This window comes from Aspergillus campestris (genome assembly GCF_002847485.1).
Source record: "Aspergillus campestris IBT 28561 chromosome Unknown P168scaffold_1, whole genome shotgun sequence".
NCBI lineage: Eukaryota > Fungi > Ascomycota > Eurotiomycetes > Eurotiales > Aspergillaceae > Aspergillus > Aspergillus campestris.
In genome coordinates, this window is record NW_020194336.1 from 2817909 (window position 1) to 2834837 (window position 16929).

A 16929-nucleotide genomic window follows, 5' to 3' on the forward strand; every position below is an offset into this window, starting at 1 on the left:
CAGAGATGAACTCGCAAAAGAAAACAATATCTAGAAATGCAATGCCATGAGTGAGTCACGACGTCCAATCGGGTGGCCATCCCAGCGATGAACCCCTCTGCAAGTCCCAGGCCGAGGAAACAACGGGCTGGGGGAAAGGTAGCCAACAAATCGGAGAATTGACGGACGAAGCCGCCCCGGCCTCCGTCGACCAGGACAGACCCCTCTATACCCTCAAGAACATCGCTTGCAAACACGCAATAATAAAACATACCGAAAAGGCTGGACGTAAAGGCTGTGCAAGATGAGACAAAACAAAGACCAATCCGATGAAACGACGACACGCTACCGGCCTGCTCCTCCCAACCGAATGCACCCGAACGGCAGAATCCCTTATACAAACACGCATCAACGAGTATCAACCATCACATATACCAACAATCTAGACCACCATATTGACAAAACAAAGTGAGGAGTGCGTCATGAACAAGAAGGTAATGGGTTAAGAAAAGTTTCTCCAGGGACGAAGAATTTAAGTGAAGAGAGGTTCCTGGATTTACGCAGGAGACTTGTTCGCGCCAGCGCCGTTGCGGCGGGAATGGCCATCGTCGGCCACCGTCAACCCGCCCAGACCGGTGGACAGGAACGCAAACGGATCGCTCGTGCCGTCATTCCCGTAGAAGGCACCATTCGAGGCACTGGTCGACGAGGCATGGTCGGCACCGGTGAACGCGGCCTGCGTGGCGGGGTTGGCGAACGAGGCAGCCGAGTGCGAGGCGTTGGTCGAGCCGTAGCCAGCATTCATCTGACCACCCATCTGGGGGTAAGCAGCACCCGGGCCGCCGCTCCCCAATCCGGCCGCCGATGGCAGGGCGTAGCTGCTAGGCCCGCCGAACTGCTGGTTGTTGAAGCCGCCGAAACCGCCCGCAGCGGAGGTGAAGGGGCCGGGTGCCGGAGTGCTGGCCATGGAGTTGGGCCCCATGCTGAACGTCGATGGCGGGTCCATCGGCGACGGGAAGGCCGAATCGGCGACCACCGCGGCCCCGGACCGGGGGCCGCCGCAGCGCAGGCAGTTGATGTTCTTGGCGAAGTTGTGATAGCCACAGCCGTCCCCGCCACACTTCCAGTCTCCTGCCCGGAAGGGAACAACGCCGCCGTTGCCACCCATGCCTCGCGGGTGGCCCATGCCGTGACCGTGATTCATGTGGGGAGGCATCATCGACGGAGGACCGTAGCCATACGCGCCGTATCCCATCGGGTCGGGGTTGGCCGCCATAGCAGGGAACGAGCAGCGGAAGCAAGCGGTGCGACGCTGGAAGTTGGAGAAGCCACACGAGGGGCAAGTCCAGTCGCCCGGTCGGGGGCGGTTCTTCGACGGGGGGAACGGGGTCAGGATCTCGGCCGCACGGTCCAGAACACGGCTGGAGGAGGGAGAGACCTCGATGGCCTTTTCGTTCAGAGCACGACCATTCATGCAGAGACTCTCGGCAGCCTAGAAGTCACACCAAAGTCAGCTCTGTGGATCAAACAACCGTCAAGAAGACCAAAACACATACCTCTTCGTGCGATGAAAAGACAGCAAAGCCCGTGCCGGTCGGTTTGTGCTGGTCCGGCGTGCGGAGAGTCCAGAAGGCGATGGGGCGACCACCGAACTGGGTGAACCAGCTCTCCAGCTCCGATTGCGTGGTATCGTGGGGGAGTCCACTCAGATGGAGGACCTTGCTGCGCTCCGTCAAGAAGGCACGAACGTCGGCGCGGGCATCCATCGGCCGGGTGAGGATCTCGGGGTGCTCGTGCGGGGGCTGAGATTTGCGGATGAGTCCGCGGAGAACGCGGGCCAGGGTGATGGCCTCGTCCATGGCGCGTCGGGGGGAGGCGGGGGCCAAGGCCTGCAGGTGGAAGGGGAGGTTGTGCTTAATGGGGGCGGAGGACTGGACGGGTTCGACTTCGAGGGCGGCGCAGATGTTGGAGAGGGAGCTGGGGCCGAAAGGCAGGGACTCGGGGTGATGAGTCTGCCATCTCTGATACTCGGTGCGCAGGTCAAACGTCCGGGAGTGCTGGAGATACGGGGGCAGCACCACCGCCTTGTCGCGGGCCTCACGGGGCAGTTGCACGCGAAGGTCCCACGAATCCAGTGTCACAAAGGCGAATTCCAAGTTCTTGCTGATGAGATGTTCCTGGGCGAAGGCGTCAAAGCGGTTGATGGCGTCGCGGAAAGTACCTGCCGAGCGGACGTGCTCCCATGTCAGAGTTGTAAGGCTCGCTTCAAAAGACCGTCAGCCATGGAACCAACAGACCGAATACTTTGAGGATTGGTGGAAAGGGACGTGAGGGGGAGTTGGGGAAAACCAGGTAGGAAGGGCATTGAAGGTTTGATGGTCGATCAATTGGACGGTTGGATGCACTTACTGCAGAGAGGCGTAATGGGGGTGTTGACGGGTTTGACGAGAACACTTTCGTGGTGCAACTACACGGGAGAAGCAACCCAAGTTAGCGATATGCGGGTACATAACAACAAGCTTTTCGTTTTTTTTTATTCCCCTCTCCAGATACACTTTCATCTCTTTAACCCCCTCATTTACCCCTAGGCGGGGCAACGAGTCGATCGGGGGGGAGGGGGACAACGCGAAGAAAGGAGGAGGGGGATGAAGCCGTGTTTCAACCTTCCCCGAATGCAAAAACCCAGATGAACGAATTGCTTACCTCCTCGCACGTCTTGGTATCCAACAAAATCCAACCCAACTCAATCACCTCCGCTGAATCCTTAGTGACGTAGACTCCATGTTCATCGCAGGTGGTTGCGACGTGGACGACAATATAGCGATCCAGCTTAGGAGTGGGCGCTGAAACGGCTGCCATCGCTCAAGCTGTCTGGATGCCGGGAAAGGCTCTCTCACAGGCCGCACAGGGTAGGAGGGAGAGAATGGAAAAAGGTCGACTTGGGATGGGAGGACGAGATTGTAAAGAATTTGATTTGTCTCTATTTGGTGAGCAGGGGGGGAGAGACACCGGGAATCGAGGATAAGAAAAAAAGTACAATAGAAGGGCTCAACCGGTGAGAGCTGGAACAAAGAAGAAGAGACTCCCAAAAAGGAAATAAAAAAGAAAAAAACGAAGAACCAGTAACGGGGAACGAAAGGGAAGGGGAGGAAGAGAAGGTGGATTCGGTCCTAAGGGGGGAAAGGGAAAGGGAAAGAGGGAAAGAGGAGAGAGAGAGAGAGAGAGAGAAAGGAAAGGAAAAGTGAAAGTTGGTCCACCGTAGGTTCTTTTTTTTTTTTTTTTTTTCCCTTTTTCCCAGGTGGAGCGTCGAGATTAAACAGAAAAGTTTCGGGGTTGAAAGTGGTTCGACTTCACTAACCCGTACCAGATTTACTCTTGTTCTTTGTTTTTCTTTCTGTTTTCTTTACTTCTAACTTCAGTAGTCACTCCAGTTGAATCTGGAAATCTTGATCGGGACAGTTGTTAAATACTGACCCCAGCTATGATCTCATGGAAGTAACCTCTCTCCCACCGAGGTTACTCCCTGAGACTGCTCTGTTAATTAATTGGAGATACATCGGTCTCTGTGTGGGAAGGCGGCCAATACACAAGGATTCATGTATCAAGGCGGTATTGATGGAGAGTGGATGTATACACCCGATCTATTACAGCTGGAAGACGGAGGAAATAATCCAATGCATGGGAGTCTGCAGCTGTATGAATGGATCTGGCGTCACTATTTGCTACTCTGATATGCAGTTCTTTCTAGGTACTTTTGGATGCGCAGAGGATTGTTCAGATGTCGACTGTCAGGAGTGATACTGACGGTGGTGTAATGCAGTATCAGGCAGTGTTTAAGTAAGTAATAGGGGATGGATAGATACCTCTATATTAAGATATCATCAATTCTAGAATTGATGAAAAAACCGATCACTAGTAGTGATAATGAGGAGATATCTACCCTGTACAGAGCACCTAAATAATGACTATAAACATACAGGCATTCTTCCTGTCAAATGGGTGAGTAGATAGATATAGATCACAGTTGAGGTGTATGGATAGAGGTATATTACTCTATGTTTTACTAGTAACCAAGTACTTACAGATTACAACAATAACAGGCAACAAACAGCATCACAACATCATTACATCCATCAATCTGTATCCAGTCCACTATACAAATTCTTCACAGTTTACCAGAAGAATAGATATATATCAAATATATATATTCAAGAAGTTATACAAAAGAAGAATTTTAATAACATTAATAACAATAAAAGAAGACCATATTCCCAACACCATCAAAAGAACACGGCGTGGGCCTGGCCTTAATCCCCACCAATCTGACCAGCCAACAAACGCAGTGGATTTCACCGTCTGCATAGAATTATTAATACTATCTATAATCCATGCCAGGCAGACAGAATAACAATCACAATAATACCAATTAATAGTTATCACCCCCAAGGCTCTCCAAATCCCCAGGCTGTAAGAGCCAGAGAACAGAGCAACCACAATCCAAGGAAATCATGCTCCCAGTAGGTAAGAGTACTTACCTCCCTTTACAGATGTCCATGTATCATTAGCGTCTAGGCAATAACCAACCTACCTAGCATATGAAGAAGGTATCGACAGTCTGACAACCTCAATGGTGAGACATTTGCTGCCCTCCCCACTCGGGACCAAATGTCCGAATGTTTGGTTCTGCTTGAGGGGAGGTACTACATACATACCTATGTATCTAACAAACGGAGTAGTACCTAGTATCGGATTATCTGGCCATTCCTCCATGATAGGATAGCTCCGAGACACTAGTAGACTAGGGAAGGTATGAGGTAAGAGTGTGTGCATTTGCGGGGAGCTCGACAGCCTCCAGCCTGCTAGGCTTTAATTTGCCACCGTGGATTACTGTGACTATTGGCTCTGACTTTTGGATTTTTGTTCCCTGTCGATGGATGGTCTGTTTGTGTTTAATCCATTGGTGGTGGAATTTGCCTGTTTGCAATGGCTGGAAATTGGGATGGTAATTATGCCGTTGTTGATGGTTTGGTTTGTTGAATTCTCCGGGCTTGATTGTGGAATAGACACGATACGATACGATACATATCAGGAACTTGGAGTAGAAGTAGCATTGACTGAAGAAAACAAATCATATAAATGAATCCCATAGAAGAAGAAAAATGTAAGTACATTGCCATCCCATCCATCCATCCACTCATGACACCTATACCAGCCAACCTATAAAGAAAACACACTTCAACGAACGCCGAGCCTATTCAATATAGAAAAGAGAAAGAAAGACAGCAAACGTGAATCAAATCTACACCTCATCCCCAGCCTCAGACTTGATAATCGTCGTCCGGCTATCGTCGTTCTCGTCTTCTTCCATAATGCTCGGCTCAACCGAGACACCCCGACGGAGCGCCCCGTGCTCGATCGATGGACGAACACTGCCGGAGCGGACACTTCCCGAACGGACGCTCATCATGTCGCTGTCTCCCTCATCGGTGCCGTCGCGCGGTCTGGCGCTGCTGCGCCGGGAGCCGCTCGCCGTGGCCAGGAGCTTCAGAACGGAGTTCTTGACCTTGACCAGGGCATTCCGGCCGGCTGCCTCGGCCGCCAGGCCCTCCTCGATCGTCTGGTCCAGAAGCTCCTTGACTTCTTGCGCCAGGGCCGTGTTCTCGGGAGCGATCTCAATCTGCGCGCTGCGGACACTGGAGTTGAACCCTTGGTCGTCGACACCTTCGGGGTTGCGAGATCCAGAGCGGGAGGAGACAGCCGGGGGCGGGGCGATGTAGAGTTTGCTGAGGAGGGAGAAGAGCAGCTTTCGTTCCTCTTTGGTGCAGCGGTTGGGGCCGGCGCTGATGCCGAGGACACGCTCCAGGATGTCTTTGACCAGAGCGAGGTGGACGAAGCCGCAGGCGTTGCTGCTAGCTGCAGCCCCGGCGAGGACGCGCTCACCACCGAGGCCGATCACTCTTCGCTCGTCGGTCCACTCCGCAAGCATTCCCACCACACCGCTCATCAGGGCTTTCACCTCTCGCTCGCCGATACTCTCATCGATGTCTCCGTCGCTATCCTCTTCTGCCTCAAGCGAGTAATGTTCCTCGGCAGCGTTGAGCACAGCACGGACAACAGGCACAGCAGTCTTCCTCATGTGCTCCGTATTGGAAACATTGGAGTGACAGTATACGGGGAAGAAGTAGGCCAGTGCCTGTCTGAGAGCCGGGTTTTCGCGGGTGCGAGGGTGGAAGAAGGATAGAACCAACGATTGTAGTAGAGTATCGATGGCGGCTTCGTTGTATTCCTGGATGGCCTGTGGGATATTGCCCTTGGATGGCGCAAAAGCGTTGGTGAGTAGCAGCTTGGACAAGGCAGTCGCCGCAGCTGCCTGCACGGTGATGGGCGAATTTGCTTTGAGTGCGCGTGAAAAGCACTTGAGGAGCGGCTTTTGGAACACCGGCGGGGACACGGTCTCCCCATCGGATTGGGTGACAGGCGCGAGCAATGTGGGATGAGTCGTTACCATATCGCACAAAATCTGGAGTGCCGTGACTTGCAAGCCCTCATGGCCTTTGCTGTAGCAGTGGATGAAGAGAGACATATTCTCCTCGGCTAGCGTCTGCAAATGACATTTTGATTAGTATGGCGCAGTCAACAAAGTATATGGACTGTAGATATACTGACCTTATCCAGCATGCAACAGAGGCCCAGGCACTCCAGACCCCTCTCCCGAATGGGTGCCTCGTGGCTTCGGACAGCAGGGACGACCAGGTTGTTCAACATTGTCACCAAGTTCATGTTCTCCTGCAAGTTCCCTTCTACATTCTGCAGCATACACAGCGCAATATGCAGACACTTCATGTTGACCATGATTTCCCGAAGCACCTTGGCCTTAGCCTCCTCCTTGTTGAAGGGTTTGTTGTCTTCGCCACCCGGAGTCTCGGACCGTTGACGGGAGCTGGCGTCGTCGCTGATCTCAGATTTGGCAGACACGAAGCTATCCTCAGTGACGATGGTGTCGTGAACTTCGGCAATGGCTTCGAGAACAACACTGCAGAATTCGCTTTCGGCAGCTGTCGCAGGGCCACAGACAGACCTCAGGGTCTCAACGGCAAGCTTCGTGCACTCCTGCGGCATCTCAGGGATAGCCAGCGACTCGCGCAGGAGAGAAAACATCTTTCGTCGTCCAACCTCATCGCTGTAATCCAGAGTCAATGCAATGTGTAGGAGTTGTTCAGCGATGAACTCCTGCTCAACGTCATCATCCTCGTTCGCGTCAGGATTCTCCTTGGCAGCCCGCTTCCGTTCTAAGAGATCCGTCAGATACTTGTTCAGATAGTATGCAAAGGCGGTCACTTCGGGCATCTTCTCGTCGGCAAGACTGTCGTATTTTCCGTCATTTTCCACACGGCAAAAATCATTGAATGACCGGAGGAGGAAGACCGCTTCTGCGGTTAGCGACTCCCAGAACGGCTCGTCGAAGACGACGGCCTCCCTATAGTCGGGCCGTCCCTCCCAGAAGCTGGCCATTGCTTCGTGAGCGATGCCAGACTCGATACCGGCATTGACCACATCAATTCTCTCTAGCAATTCCAACAAAGCTGGAATGTTGGGTGGGGAACGCTGGCCTGTAGGTCCCCCTTCAGATTCGCTATTGGTCCCTGCACAGTCCTCAACCCAGCGATCGTAGAAAAGTTTTCCGGTGGCCTTCCTGACACTCTCATCTCGGTCACGTAGGCCCCATCGGAGCATCTTCTCTCGCATTGACAGTGACAGATGTCGGAAGTCGCCTAGTGTGGGAAGTAGACGGGAATACAAGGCACGCCGCGTAGGGGCATCGAGATCTCGGGCTCTTTCAAGGAGGTATGGAAGTGTCCTTTGCATAAGGGGTAGGTTGACAAGCAAGGTCTTGCGCACATCGGCGCTCGTATCGTTCTGCATGATATCGACAAGTTTCTCGACAAGGGCACTGCTATCGTCGTCCTCTTCCTCATCCTCATTCCCGGCTAGACGGCCTAATCCCATTACGGCTTGCACCCGCACGGAAGGTTCTTTGTCTCTGATTCGCCTCAGCAGGCCCTGGCGGACGGCACGGTACACATCATCATCCACCGTTTCCAATGAGTTGACGATATGAACGATGGTCTGAGTCGCACGGAAGCGCACGGTTCTGTCCTTTGCAGACATGATAGGAGCAAGGAGAGCGACCAAACTGGCCGTCAAGCGCGCAGTCGGCGTTTCAGGTATACCCTCATCATCATCGTCCGAGGCGAAGAGCTCCGCGTCTTTCTCCGACGCATGGGTCAAGAAAGTTCCAAGGAATCGCAAGATGCGGTCACCGACGGGTTCGGATTTCTTGATTACCAAGATACGCAGCATGCAGCGACCGATCTCCACGTTAAGCTCCTTCTCCGGCAGGGTCTCCTCGGTCGGTAGTATAGGTTCTGGCGCACTTTTGTCATCCTTCTTAGACTTTCGAGAAATTCCGCAGCATGATTCTTGGAGTTTCCTCAGACGAACGACGAGTTTACGGTGACCAGTCGTCGACCGCTGGGCGTCTGCAAAGAGCGAACCGACATCGCGACGCAGGCTCGGGACGGCTTCGGGGGCTTCGGGCTCTTCTGGGATGGCGAACGAGGGTGTCGCGGAACCCGCACGTCCTCCTGAGACAGATGACTGTGCTGACGCCTTGCGTGACGAGCCTGATGTCGAACGGGCGGAAACTCGAGCAGGCATGATGTTGTAATAGTGAGGAGGGGTATGTCGTGAGGAATGTCGCTCAGCGGGTGGGGGTGTTGATAAAATCAAAAACCATTACCAAACAGCGTCATCTATGGTTGGATTTGATATTTTCTCTGTGGAAAGCGGCGATTCCGCGCAGCACTCCCTGGTGTAAGTGGTAGGTGGTGTCGCAGCGGGGATGCGAAATTGAAGTTGCGGCGTTTTTGGCGGAGCGATAGATGATAATAACGAGGTGACAGGACAGTCACGGGGTTGCGCATAAACAAACAGCCCAAACGGGAAATAGCCCGATAAGGGCTAGGGCTGCATTGAGTCTCTACTACTGTACTACTACTACTGGAGCGGGGACAATCTGCCCTTTGGATCAGTCACGCTCCCCCGAGGAACAATTAAGACCAATATATGTATGGCATCTCTCTCTATAATCAAGCATGGTATATGAAAATAACGTCATGTTGCTCTGGCGCGTCTCCGCTTCCTATCATGTAACCACTCTATCGCTATCGTCAAGCACGCCATCGTGCACGTGACTCCTGCTGACTAACGCCGATGATCGGCTCCCCAACATCGATGATTGTCCATCCATTCTTCCTTCTTTCCCAGACAGTCATTCTAACGGCGTTCTGGGGTGCCTGTGTTGGATTTTAAAATCAAGACAATATGTTCCGTCAAAGTGTTCGGCGATTTGGCACCACGGCCCTCCGTGCCGCAGAGGGCTCGACTGGTTATGCAGTGCGAGTGTCGCAGGCGCAGGGCTATGTCAACGGCCTTACGGAAGGTACGGCACTGGCACCTTACCAGGCTCTCCCCCAACAACAGCGAAATTGAACGAACGAGAGATTGCTGACATGCGTTTCAGCAATCGGAAACACGCCGCTCATCCGCCTGAAGCGCCTCTCCGAGCAGACCGGCTGCAACATCCTCGGCAAAGCCGAGTTCCAGAACCCCGGTGGCAGTGTGAAGGATCGCGCGGCGTTATTCGTGGTCAAAGACGCCGAGGAGAAGGGCCTGCTCAAGCCCGGTGGAACGGTTGTGGAAGGCACCGCAGGCAACACGGGTATTGGGTTGGCGCACGTGTGCCGGTCGAAGGGATACAAGCTCGTGATCTACATGCCCAACACCCAGTCGCAGGGCAAGATCGATCTGCTGCGTCTGCTGGGTGCGGAGGTGTACCCTGTCCCCGCGGTGGCGTTTGACAACCCGCAGAACTACAACCACCAGGCCCGGAGACACGCCGAGTCGCTCGAGAACGCCGTCTGGACGAACCAGTTCGACAACACCGCCAACCGCCAGGCGCACATTGCCACCACCGGTCCGGAGATCTGGGCCCAGACGGGCGGCAAGGTCGACGCTTTCACTTGTGCGACTGGCACTGGTGGCACGCTGGCGGGTATCACGCGCGCGCTGAAGGATGCCAGCGACGGGAAGGTCAAGTGTTTCCTGGCTGACCCGCCGGGCAGTGTGCTGCACAGCTACATCCAGAGTGGAGGCACGCTGAAGGAGCGGTCCGGAAGCAGCATCACCGAGGGTATTGGACAGGGCCGTGTGACGGACAACCTGGCGCCGGATGTTGACCTGCTGGACGGCTCGCTGACCATCGCCGACGAGAAGTCCATTGAGATGGTGTACCGCTGCCTGGACGAAGAAGGTCTGTACCTGGGGGCGAGCTCCGCGCTCAACGTTGTCGCCGCGAAGGAAGTCGCGGAGAAGCTCGGCAAGGGCAACACGGTCGTCACCATCCTCTGCGATGGTGCTTACCGGTACGCGGATCGCCTGTTCTCGGACACGTGGCTGCAGAACAAGGGGTTGCGCAATGCCATTCCCAAGCACCTTGAGAAGTACATTGTGCTTCCTTAAACAAGCATTAAGTCTTTTAAAAAGAGTTTATAGACGGTTGGACACAACCAATACGGTTACGACAGCTGCCGTACTCACGCTGAACGTTTCAATGTGATCATTACTGTACATAGCAATTTGATTTGACTGCATGCGTGCGAGTATGACAATCCGTCTTCAACAGAACCGTAATTGTAACCTCGGCACGGATATCGGCTGCGTGGGGGGTTCTCTATACCCGTTATCAACCCCACTGATGCGCCCCGCGCCTCCATGCGGAGTAGTAACTATAGCCTCGAATCCGGGGATTGACTGAATACAGGGAACAGAACTTCAACACCTTTTACATTACTACTACACTGAACACGCCCTTAACATAATATTCCAACACGTACTTCCCTACCAAACAGCCCAAACCAAAAACATCCCAACTCAAGCAAACCAAACCAAAGAAAATGACACCAACACGAACCGAAAACCTCGCCAGATGGTGCACGACACTCACATACGACGACCTCCCAGAAGCAGCCATCCAACGCACCAAATCCCTCTTCGTCGACTGGATCGGCTGCGCCATCGCCGGCCGCCACCACCCCGCCATAGCAGCGATAGCAGCCTTCAGCAAACAGATGGGCCCCGCGTCTGGCAAGAGCGAGATTGTAGATGCCAGCGGGGGGACAAGCAGTGCTGCGTTTGCGGCGCTTGTGAATGGCGCGGCGTCGCATGTTGTTGAGCAGGATGATTTGCATAATTGTAGTATTGTGCATCCGGTGGGTTTTCTCTATTCCCAGCGTTCTTCTGCGGGTTGGGGAAAGGTTGAGAATATATCTATATATGAATGGCGTGGCTGATTTGTGTAAAGGCAACGGTTGTGTTCCCCACGGCGCTGGCTGTAGCGCAGGAGAAGGGAGCGACTGGGAAGGAGTTCATCACTGCTTGTGTGGTTGGGTATGAGGTTGCTTGTCGGACGGGGGAGTATCTTGGGAAGACGCATTACCAGGTATGTACATTCTTTTCCCGTCGTGGTGTACATTCGTACGGTATCTATAAGCCAGGTATCTAGCTAACAGACAGTAGAACTTCCACTCAACAGCAACAGCAGGAACCCTCGGCGCCGCCGCAGCAGCAGCAAAGCTCCTCAACCTCGACACCGACAAGACGCTCTCAGCACTAGGCACAGCCGGAACGCAAGCCGCCGGACTATGGCAGTTCCTACTCGACGCGACACACTCAAAGCAAGTGCACACCGGCAAGGCCTGCTTCGACGGGATCTTCGCGGCGTACACAGCGCAGGCGGACCTGCTCGGCCCGCGCGACGTTCTCGAGGGAAAGCGGGGGATGGGAGCCTCGCTCGTCCCATCAGGAGCGACTATCCCAACAGCAATCGACGCCCTACTGGGGCAGAAATACTCCGTGCTAGAGTCGAGCTTCAAGTGGCACGCATCTTGCCGACACACGCATCCCAGCGTAGACGCGCTGCTGAAGATCGTCGAGACGCATGATGTGAAGATCGGCGATATCGAGAGCGTCGTGGCGCGCATGTACCAGGCTGGGATTAATGTGCTGTCGATGAGCGAGCAGGCTGAGACGGTGCATCAGAGCAAGTTCTCGATGGGGTTTGTGCTGGGCGTTGCGGCGAAGTATCGGCGGGCGTCGATCAATGATTTCACGGAGGAGGCGCTGCGGGATGGGGTGATTCGGGAGTTTCAGACGAGGGTGCAGATGGTGCTGGATGAGCGGATTGATGGGAGGTTTCCGGAGGAGTGGACGGGGTGTGTTACTGTTACGACGAAGGGTGGGGATTCCTATACGGAGGAGGTGGATGTGGTTAAGGGGGATCCGGGGGATACGTTGTCTTGGTAGGCCTTGTTTCATACGATGGCTAGTAGCCAGTGTCATGGGCTATACTGACTATTTGCTCACAGGTCGGAATTGGAGTCGAAGGTGGCTACGCTCGCGCATTATGCTGGTCTAACAGATCTGGCGCCGGTCAAGGCCATCATGAAGCGCGTTGCTGGTCTCGAGAGTGAAAGCAATGTGCTGGGGTTCCAATTCTAATTTTCCTATTCTGTGGTTGCTGTAAACTGCCACTGGAGCCCATGCTAGGCTATACAATAAATGGATGTGTCAAAGATCACTTGTTTGTGCGTACATCTAAATCTAATATGTAACAAGATACTATACAGAAGAGTTGTGAGTCCCATGTGCAAACCAACACAACAAAACCAGCCCTCAAACCTATTAGCTATAAGGTTGAGAGCCAGAAAGCCAGAGCCAGCCAAAGCAGACCCCAGCAGAAAATAAACACCCATAACGCCACAATGCTGCCACTTCTATCCCAAAACAAGTCAACGCCGTGCCAATGTATAATCAGACAATCAGCCCCTTTCCACATCTCTTACAGTCATCTTCACCACCAATCCCATTCATGCAAGAAAAAGGATTGGTTCACACCACTCTAGCAGTTCAATCATCCTCCGACGGCATCCGCATATAAGCATCAATAGCAGCACTGAACGCCGCAAAACCAACACACCCAGCAGCCGCAGCCTGAGGCCCAGCCTTGGCGCCCAAAATGCCACCGGTGATGCACCCAGCGCTGACGCTGTTGGTGAGGTCGTTCTTAGCCCGCAGGCCCTCGATGCAGCACTCCGTGCCCGAGTAAAGCGCACCCACGATACCGAAGTTCTTGGCCGACGACCACGAGCGGGTCCCCATGTCCTTGAAGCCGCGGCGGACTTGCTCCTTCCAGGGGAGGTCCATGATGGCTTTGCCTTGTGGGGTGAAGGAGGAATCGTAGGACATCTGTCGTGGAGGCGGTCCGTTAGCTGTCTGGTCAAGAGCACACGCGTAGGGAGATCAGGGGTAGGAGAGAAGACATACACTGGCCATGAACAAGCCAAACACACCACCAAGTGCGAAACCCATACCGCCGGCCATCACGGTCTTCACCGGACACGACTCCATGGCGGCTTGCATCTATACATTGGAGATTAGCGTCCTGCCGGTCGAATAGATATAGCAATCCTTTTGACAAAACTCACCGACTTGACCATCATCTGCTCTTGCTCACTCATCCCAGGCATGGCAGCACCCCCGGCACCACCCATGCCCACGGGCGAGGTCATTCCAGGAAAACTCATGGCGACGTGCGCTGACTATTTGTTTTGTCTTTTTCTCTCTTCGTTTGGCGAGTAACGGGGTTTCAGCTGTTTTCAGAGAGATCCGGAAATATCAAAGAAGAACTCTCGAGTAAAAAAATGCAAAACGCAACCAAGATGGAAAGCTCGCAAAACACAGCGCCAAAGAATGACGAAGCTGGTGATCTCCGGGGGTTTTGCGGAGATGGGCGAATTTGTCGCAATTTTATTTACTGCGGGCCGGACGGACCATGGACGCAGAATGACACGTGACATCCCGGAGGATTCTCGGGAAGACACCGATATCGCCACCAATCCTACTATAATCACCGAATTGATTGCATACGGAGAAATTGTCCTGGTGGCTTTCTAGGCCGCAATAGATTTGGAAAGAAATAAAGTTCTTCGGTTGAAAATGTCTAACTGAACTACACTTAAATATACATTCCAGAATGTTGTAAACATCCAAGTCATCGAAGAGAAAAGTAAAGAAAAGTAAAGAAAAGTAAATCAGACCAAACACAAGTTAAATGGACATCAAGGATCGTAAGGGTAAAGTAGTCAAAAGCGTGATCATAAAGGGTATTCGGATCAACGATCATAAACCCTGCGTTATTCCGTACTGTCTCATGTCCAGGGAAATCCGGTCACCAAGAAATGAAAAAGGTAGATCGTGCAGGCTACTCGGGTGCATATATTTACAGTAGCACCGAGAGCCGAGATAAAAATGCGCTCAAATGGTTGTAGCAGGAAAAGAAAGGGGGCGTGGACTCTAGTCGTTCTTGTGGTCCTTATCGAGTGAAGAGCTCCTCTCGTGCCCGCTTTCCGGGGATTGCGAGAGACTGCGCTCCCACTCCGCCATCAGGTTCGAGGCGGTGCGGGTGAGCTTCGAGGGCGCCAGCTTCGTGATGGCGGGCCAGGGGATTCCATCGGAACCATTGGGATCGGACATGTTGGCATCCTGGGTGGCGCGCCAATCGCCCAAGCTAGACAAATCAGCATCTCGGTCGACACGGTCCAGAATTGCATAAGCGCACAGATACCAAAACTTACCTTGTGCTAGTCCGGGGACTGCTGTTCTGAGTCGTCGGTGACCGATCGTGCTTCGAGGCCAAGGTGGAGTGGCTGGATGATGGGGTGTGCGTCTTCTTCGGCTGCGGCGATTCCCAATCGTCCCAGTTATCATCAACGTCGGGTGGACTGGACGCGGCGGGGTCGGTCGTGCCGTCTTGGTTGTTGGACGCTTCTTGTGCTCTCGGGGACGTCTGCCCAGGGGTATCAATGCCGAATTCACTCCAGAACAACATATCTAGGTCCACCGATTTCGAGTCTTTACCGGAAAGTTTCGCCCCCGCCCCCTTGCTTTGTGACGTCGAAGACGACCGTGACGGCCGGTCTCCCTGGACCGACAACCGGTCTCTGCTCCGTGACTTCGAGCTGGACGACCGCATGGTTCTCGTTTCGGTCGCGTTGATTCCCTCTTCCCCGACGGTCGCCTGTCGAATGTCTTCCAAGAATGTCCAGAGTCCCTCCCTCAGGTCGGACGCCATCTGCTTGCCCGTTCGCATGAGCATTTCCCGCGACGGGGGAGGCAAGGTCTGTCCCCACTGCGACATCGCGTCCTGGGCCTGTTTATCACCCATCGCCACAGGCATGCGTTCAAGGGATGGCAAGGTCGCAGACCGCGGAGGCCGACCCAACCGCTCCGCCTCTCCTTGGCCCCTGGGTGATTCAGATCCAGGCGCTTTACCGCTGGTAGGGCCCGAGCCGGCGGAGAGTAGAGACAAAGTCCGCGCGTGCGACCCCTGAAACACCCGCCTCCCATTCGACGAGATGGTAGTGCCCTTGTTCGTCGCCGAGCGGAGGCTCTGACGGCGCTCCAGCTCCCGGCTGAGCCTCGCCTGGGTCGCGGATGGACTGTCGACACTCCCTCCGCTGCGTTCCCGGTTATGTTGGGCGAGCGGGTCGCCGATCACCTGGTCGGGCGTTTTCAACGGCACCAGCGGCTCCGCGCGGTAGTTGATCTCCGTGCGCTTCTTCGATTTCTCCGACTGCGCCCACTGCTTCTTCAAAGAGTCCAGCTCGGTTTCCGCTCGCTGCAACTCCTCCTTGAGCTCCAGGACCTTCCGTTCTTGGGATGCGATGGCGGTCAAGATCCCCGATCCATCATCCTTATCATCCAAGCCCAGCGGCGGGCTGCCGACAGGCACCGGCGATTGGTGGGCGGACGAACGACCGATTGGCGTCATCGATCCGGGAGACGCAGAACTCGGTTCTGAGAGCAAATCCGGGGGGATGCTGATGGGAAAGTTCAAGGTCAACCTTTTACTGTGACGAGCGGCGGCGTGAGGTCGAGCAGGAAGAGACGATCGCTTCTGTCGGCGAAGCTCGCGGTTTTGGAGATCAAAATCATTGGCGAGATCATTTGACGGTGGCGGATGATTCGGGGCGTCATGGTTCTGGTTCTGGTTCTGGTCAGGTGAAGACGACTTGGATGGCTGGAACGCTTCCGGCGCAGTTCCCGGCTCGCCCGTTCCCGGGGAATCCCCCATGACGGACCAAGGGTTCACTGGTCGAGGGAGACGAGGAGGTGAAAGGGTGACAACATTCAACTCTAGCTGAGAAACGGGGGAAGAAACGTGCCAATAGTCGAGGATGGAGAAAAGAAGAAGAAGAAGGCCGTCAGGGGGTCAAAATAAAAGAAAGGAATGTAGTCGAGAGCGGCAGAGAAGAGGAGACAGCGAAGAAATTAAACAATCTGGGCCAGGAGACGCATCACTGAACTAGACGACAAACAGGTTAGTCCTCATTCTTGACCTCTTCCGTCTTCGAGATAGCTTCCGTCTCCCCGCCTAGAAGGGCCAAAGGGTAATTAATACCGTAGTAATCACCCAGAAGAGCCGGTAAGGGCCGTTTAATTGACGAAGGAGGAGCGATGGGGAGAGAGGATTCTGCTGACGGAGCGGGTCGAGCGCGAATCCCTTCCGCCTCCAGTTTCTGGCCGGCCTTTCAGGGGCACGATCTGCTCACCTCCGTTTCATGCGGGTTCTTCTTGATTTTATTTAAGATTGAGTATTATAATTAGTATGATGAGTCGATGACTTGGAAGTGTTGATGCTAATAATAATCCCACCGGACGATCCATCTTTAAGATGATTCATTGCATATTCCTTGCAGGATGATCTGGGAATAGTTCGTGGTAGTAGACTGACTTAGATGCGATGCCGCTCGGAGATTTTCACCGTTGCTG

General features: G+C 54.0%; 6 protein-coding genes across 6 annotated transcripts; 2 read left to right on the forward strand and 4 right to left on the reverse strand.

The window, feature by feature from the left end:
• Nucleotides 1-535: 535 nt before the first annotated feature.
• On the reverse strand, nt 536-2838 carry P168DRAFT_228670 (putative RNA binding protein (Arp); the record flags this gene model as incomplete). Its single annotated transcript, XM_024833142.1, has 4 exons — nt 536-1471; nt 1536-2242; nt 2389-2446; nt 2683-2838. The coding sequence occupies 4 exons, from the start codon at nt 2836-2838 to the stop codon at nt 536-538; spliced, it is 1857 nt and encodes a 618-aa protein (XP_024697283.1).
• Nucleotides 2839-5092: 2254 nt separating this feature from the next.
• On the reverse strand, nt 5093-8870 carry P168DRAFT_323770 (condensin subunit YCG1). Its single transcript, XM_024840731.1, has 2 exons — nt 6646-8870; nt 5093-6580 (listed from the first exon to the last, which is right to left on the reverse strand). Exons 1-2 carry the CDS (start codon nt 8695-8697, stop codon nt 5279-5281), a joined length of 3354 nt encoding a protein of 1117 aa, XP_024697284.1. The 5' UTR covers nt 8698-8870; the 3' UTR covers nt 5093-5278.
• Nucleotides 8871-9314: 444 nt separating this feature from the next.
• On the forward strand, nt 9315-10687 carry P168DRAFT_263076 (cysteine synthase A). Its single transcript, XM_024834779.1, has 2 exons — nt 9315-9481; nt 9563-10687. Exons 1-2 carry the CDS (start codon nt 9364-9366, stop codon nt 10558-10560), a joined length of 1116 nt encoding a protein of 371 aa, XP_024697285.1. The 5' UTR covers nt 9315-9363; the 3' UTR covers nt 10561-10687.
• A 307-nt stretch (nt 10688-10994) lies between these two features.
• On the forward strand, nt 10995-12597 carry P168DRAFT_278253 (MmgE/PrpD family protein; the record flags this gene model as incomplete). The annotated part of the gene is made up of 4 exons (XM_024835676.1): nt 10995-11309; nt 11402-11539; nt 11617-12398; nt 12465-12597. The coding sequence occupies 4 exons, from the start codon at nt 10995-10997 to the stop codon at nt 12595-12597; spliced, it is 1368 nt and encodes a 455-aa protein (XP_024697286.1).
• A 70-nt stretch (nt 12598-12667) lies between these two features.
• On the reverse strand, nt 12668-13862 carry P168DRAFT_323772 (translocation channel protein TIM22). The gene is made up of 3 exons (XM_024840732.1): nt 13584-13862; nt 13423-13518; nt 12668-13344 (listed from the first exon to the last, which is right to left on the reverse strand). Exons 1-3 carry the CDS (start codon nt 13680-13682, stop codon nt 13006-13008), a joined length of 534 nt encoding a protein of 177 aa, XP_024697287.1. The 5' UTR covers nt 13683-13862; the 3' UTR covers nt 12668-13005.
• Nucleotides 13863-14072: 210 nt separating this feature from the next.
• Nucleotides 14073-16598, reverse strand: P168DRAFT_286770 (uncharacterized protein). The gene is made up of 2 exons (XM_024836420.1): nt 14733-16598; nt 14073-14665 (listed from the first exon to the last, which is right to left on the reverse strand). The coding sequence occupies exons 1-2, from the start codon at nt 16229-16231 to the stop codon at nt 14452-14454; spliced, it is 1713 nt and encodes a 570-aa protein (XP_024697288.1). The 5' UTR covers nt 16232-16598; the 3' UTR covers nt 14073-14451.
• Between the last annotated feature and the right edge of the window lie 331 nt (nt 16599-16929).

Excerpts from the sequence above, each read along its gene's own strand:
- P168DRAFT_323770 (XM_024840731.1), bottom strand. The coding sequence starts at position 8,697 with ATGCCTGCTCGAGTTTCCGCCCGTTCGACATCAGGCTCGTCACGCAAG. Across the intron at positions 6,581-6,645 it reads TCTGTTGCATGCTGGATAAG|ACGCTAGCCGAGGAGAATAT; the intron begins GTCAGTATATCT and ends TGTCATTTGCAG.
- P168DRAFT_263076 (XM_024834779.1), top strand. The coding sequence starts at position 9,364 with ATGTTCCGTCAAAGTGTTCGGCGATTTGGCACCACGGCCCTCCGTGCC. Across the intron at positions 9,482-9,562 it reads TGTCAACGGCCTTACGGAAG|CAATCGGAAACACGCCGCTC; the intron begins GTACGGCACTGG and ends CATGCGTTTCAG.
- P168DRAFT_323772 (XM_024840732.1), bottom strand. The coding sequence starts at position 13,682 with ATGAGTTTTCCTGGAATGACCTCGCCCGTGGGCATGGGTGGTGCCGGG. Across the intron at positions 13,519-13,583 it reads AGCAGATGATGGTCAAGTCG|ATGCAAGCCGCCATGGAGTC; the intron begins GTGAGTTTTGTC and ends TCCAATGTATAG. Across the intron at positions 13,345-13,422 it reads TTGGCTTGTTCATGGCCAGT|ATGTCCTACGATTCCTCCTT; the intron begins GTATGTCTTCTC and ends CCTCCACGACAG.
- P168DRAFT_286770 (XM_024836420.1), bottom strand. The coding sequence starts at position 16,231 with ATGGGGGATTCCCCGGGAACGGGCGAGCCGGGAACTGCGCCGGAAGCG. Across the intron at positions 14,666-14,732 it reads AGTCCCCGGACTAGCACAAG|CTTGGGCGATTGGCGCGCCA; the intron begins GTAAGTTTTGGT and ends TGATTTGTCTAG.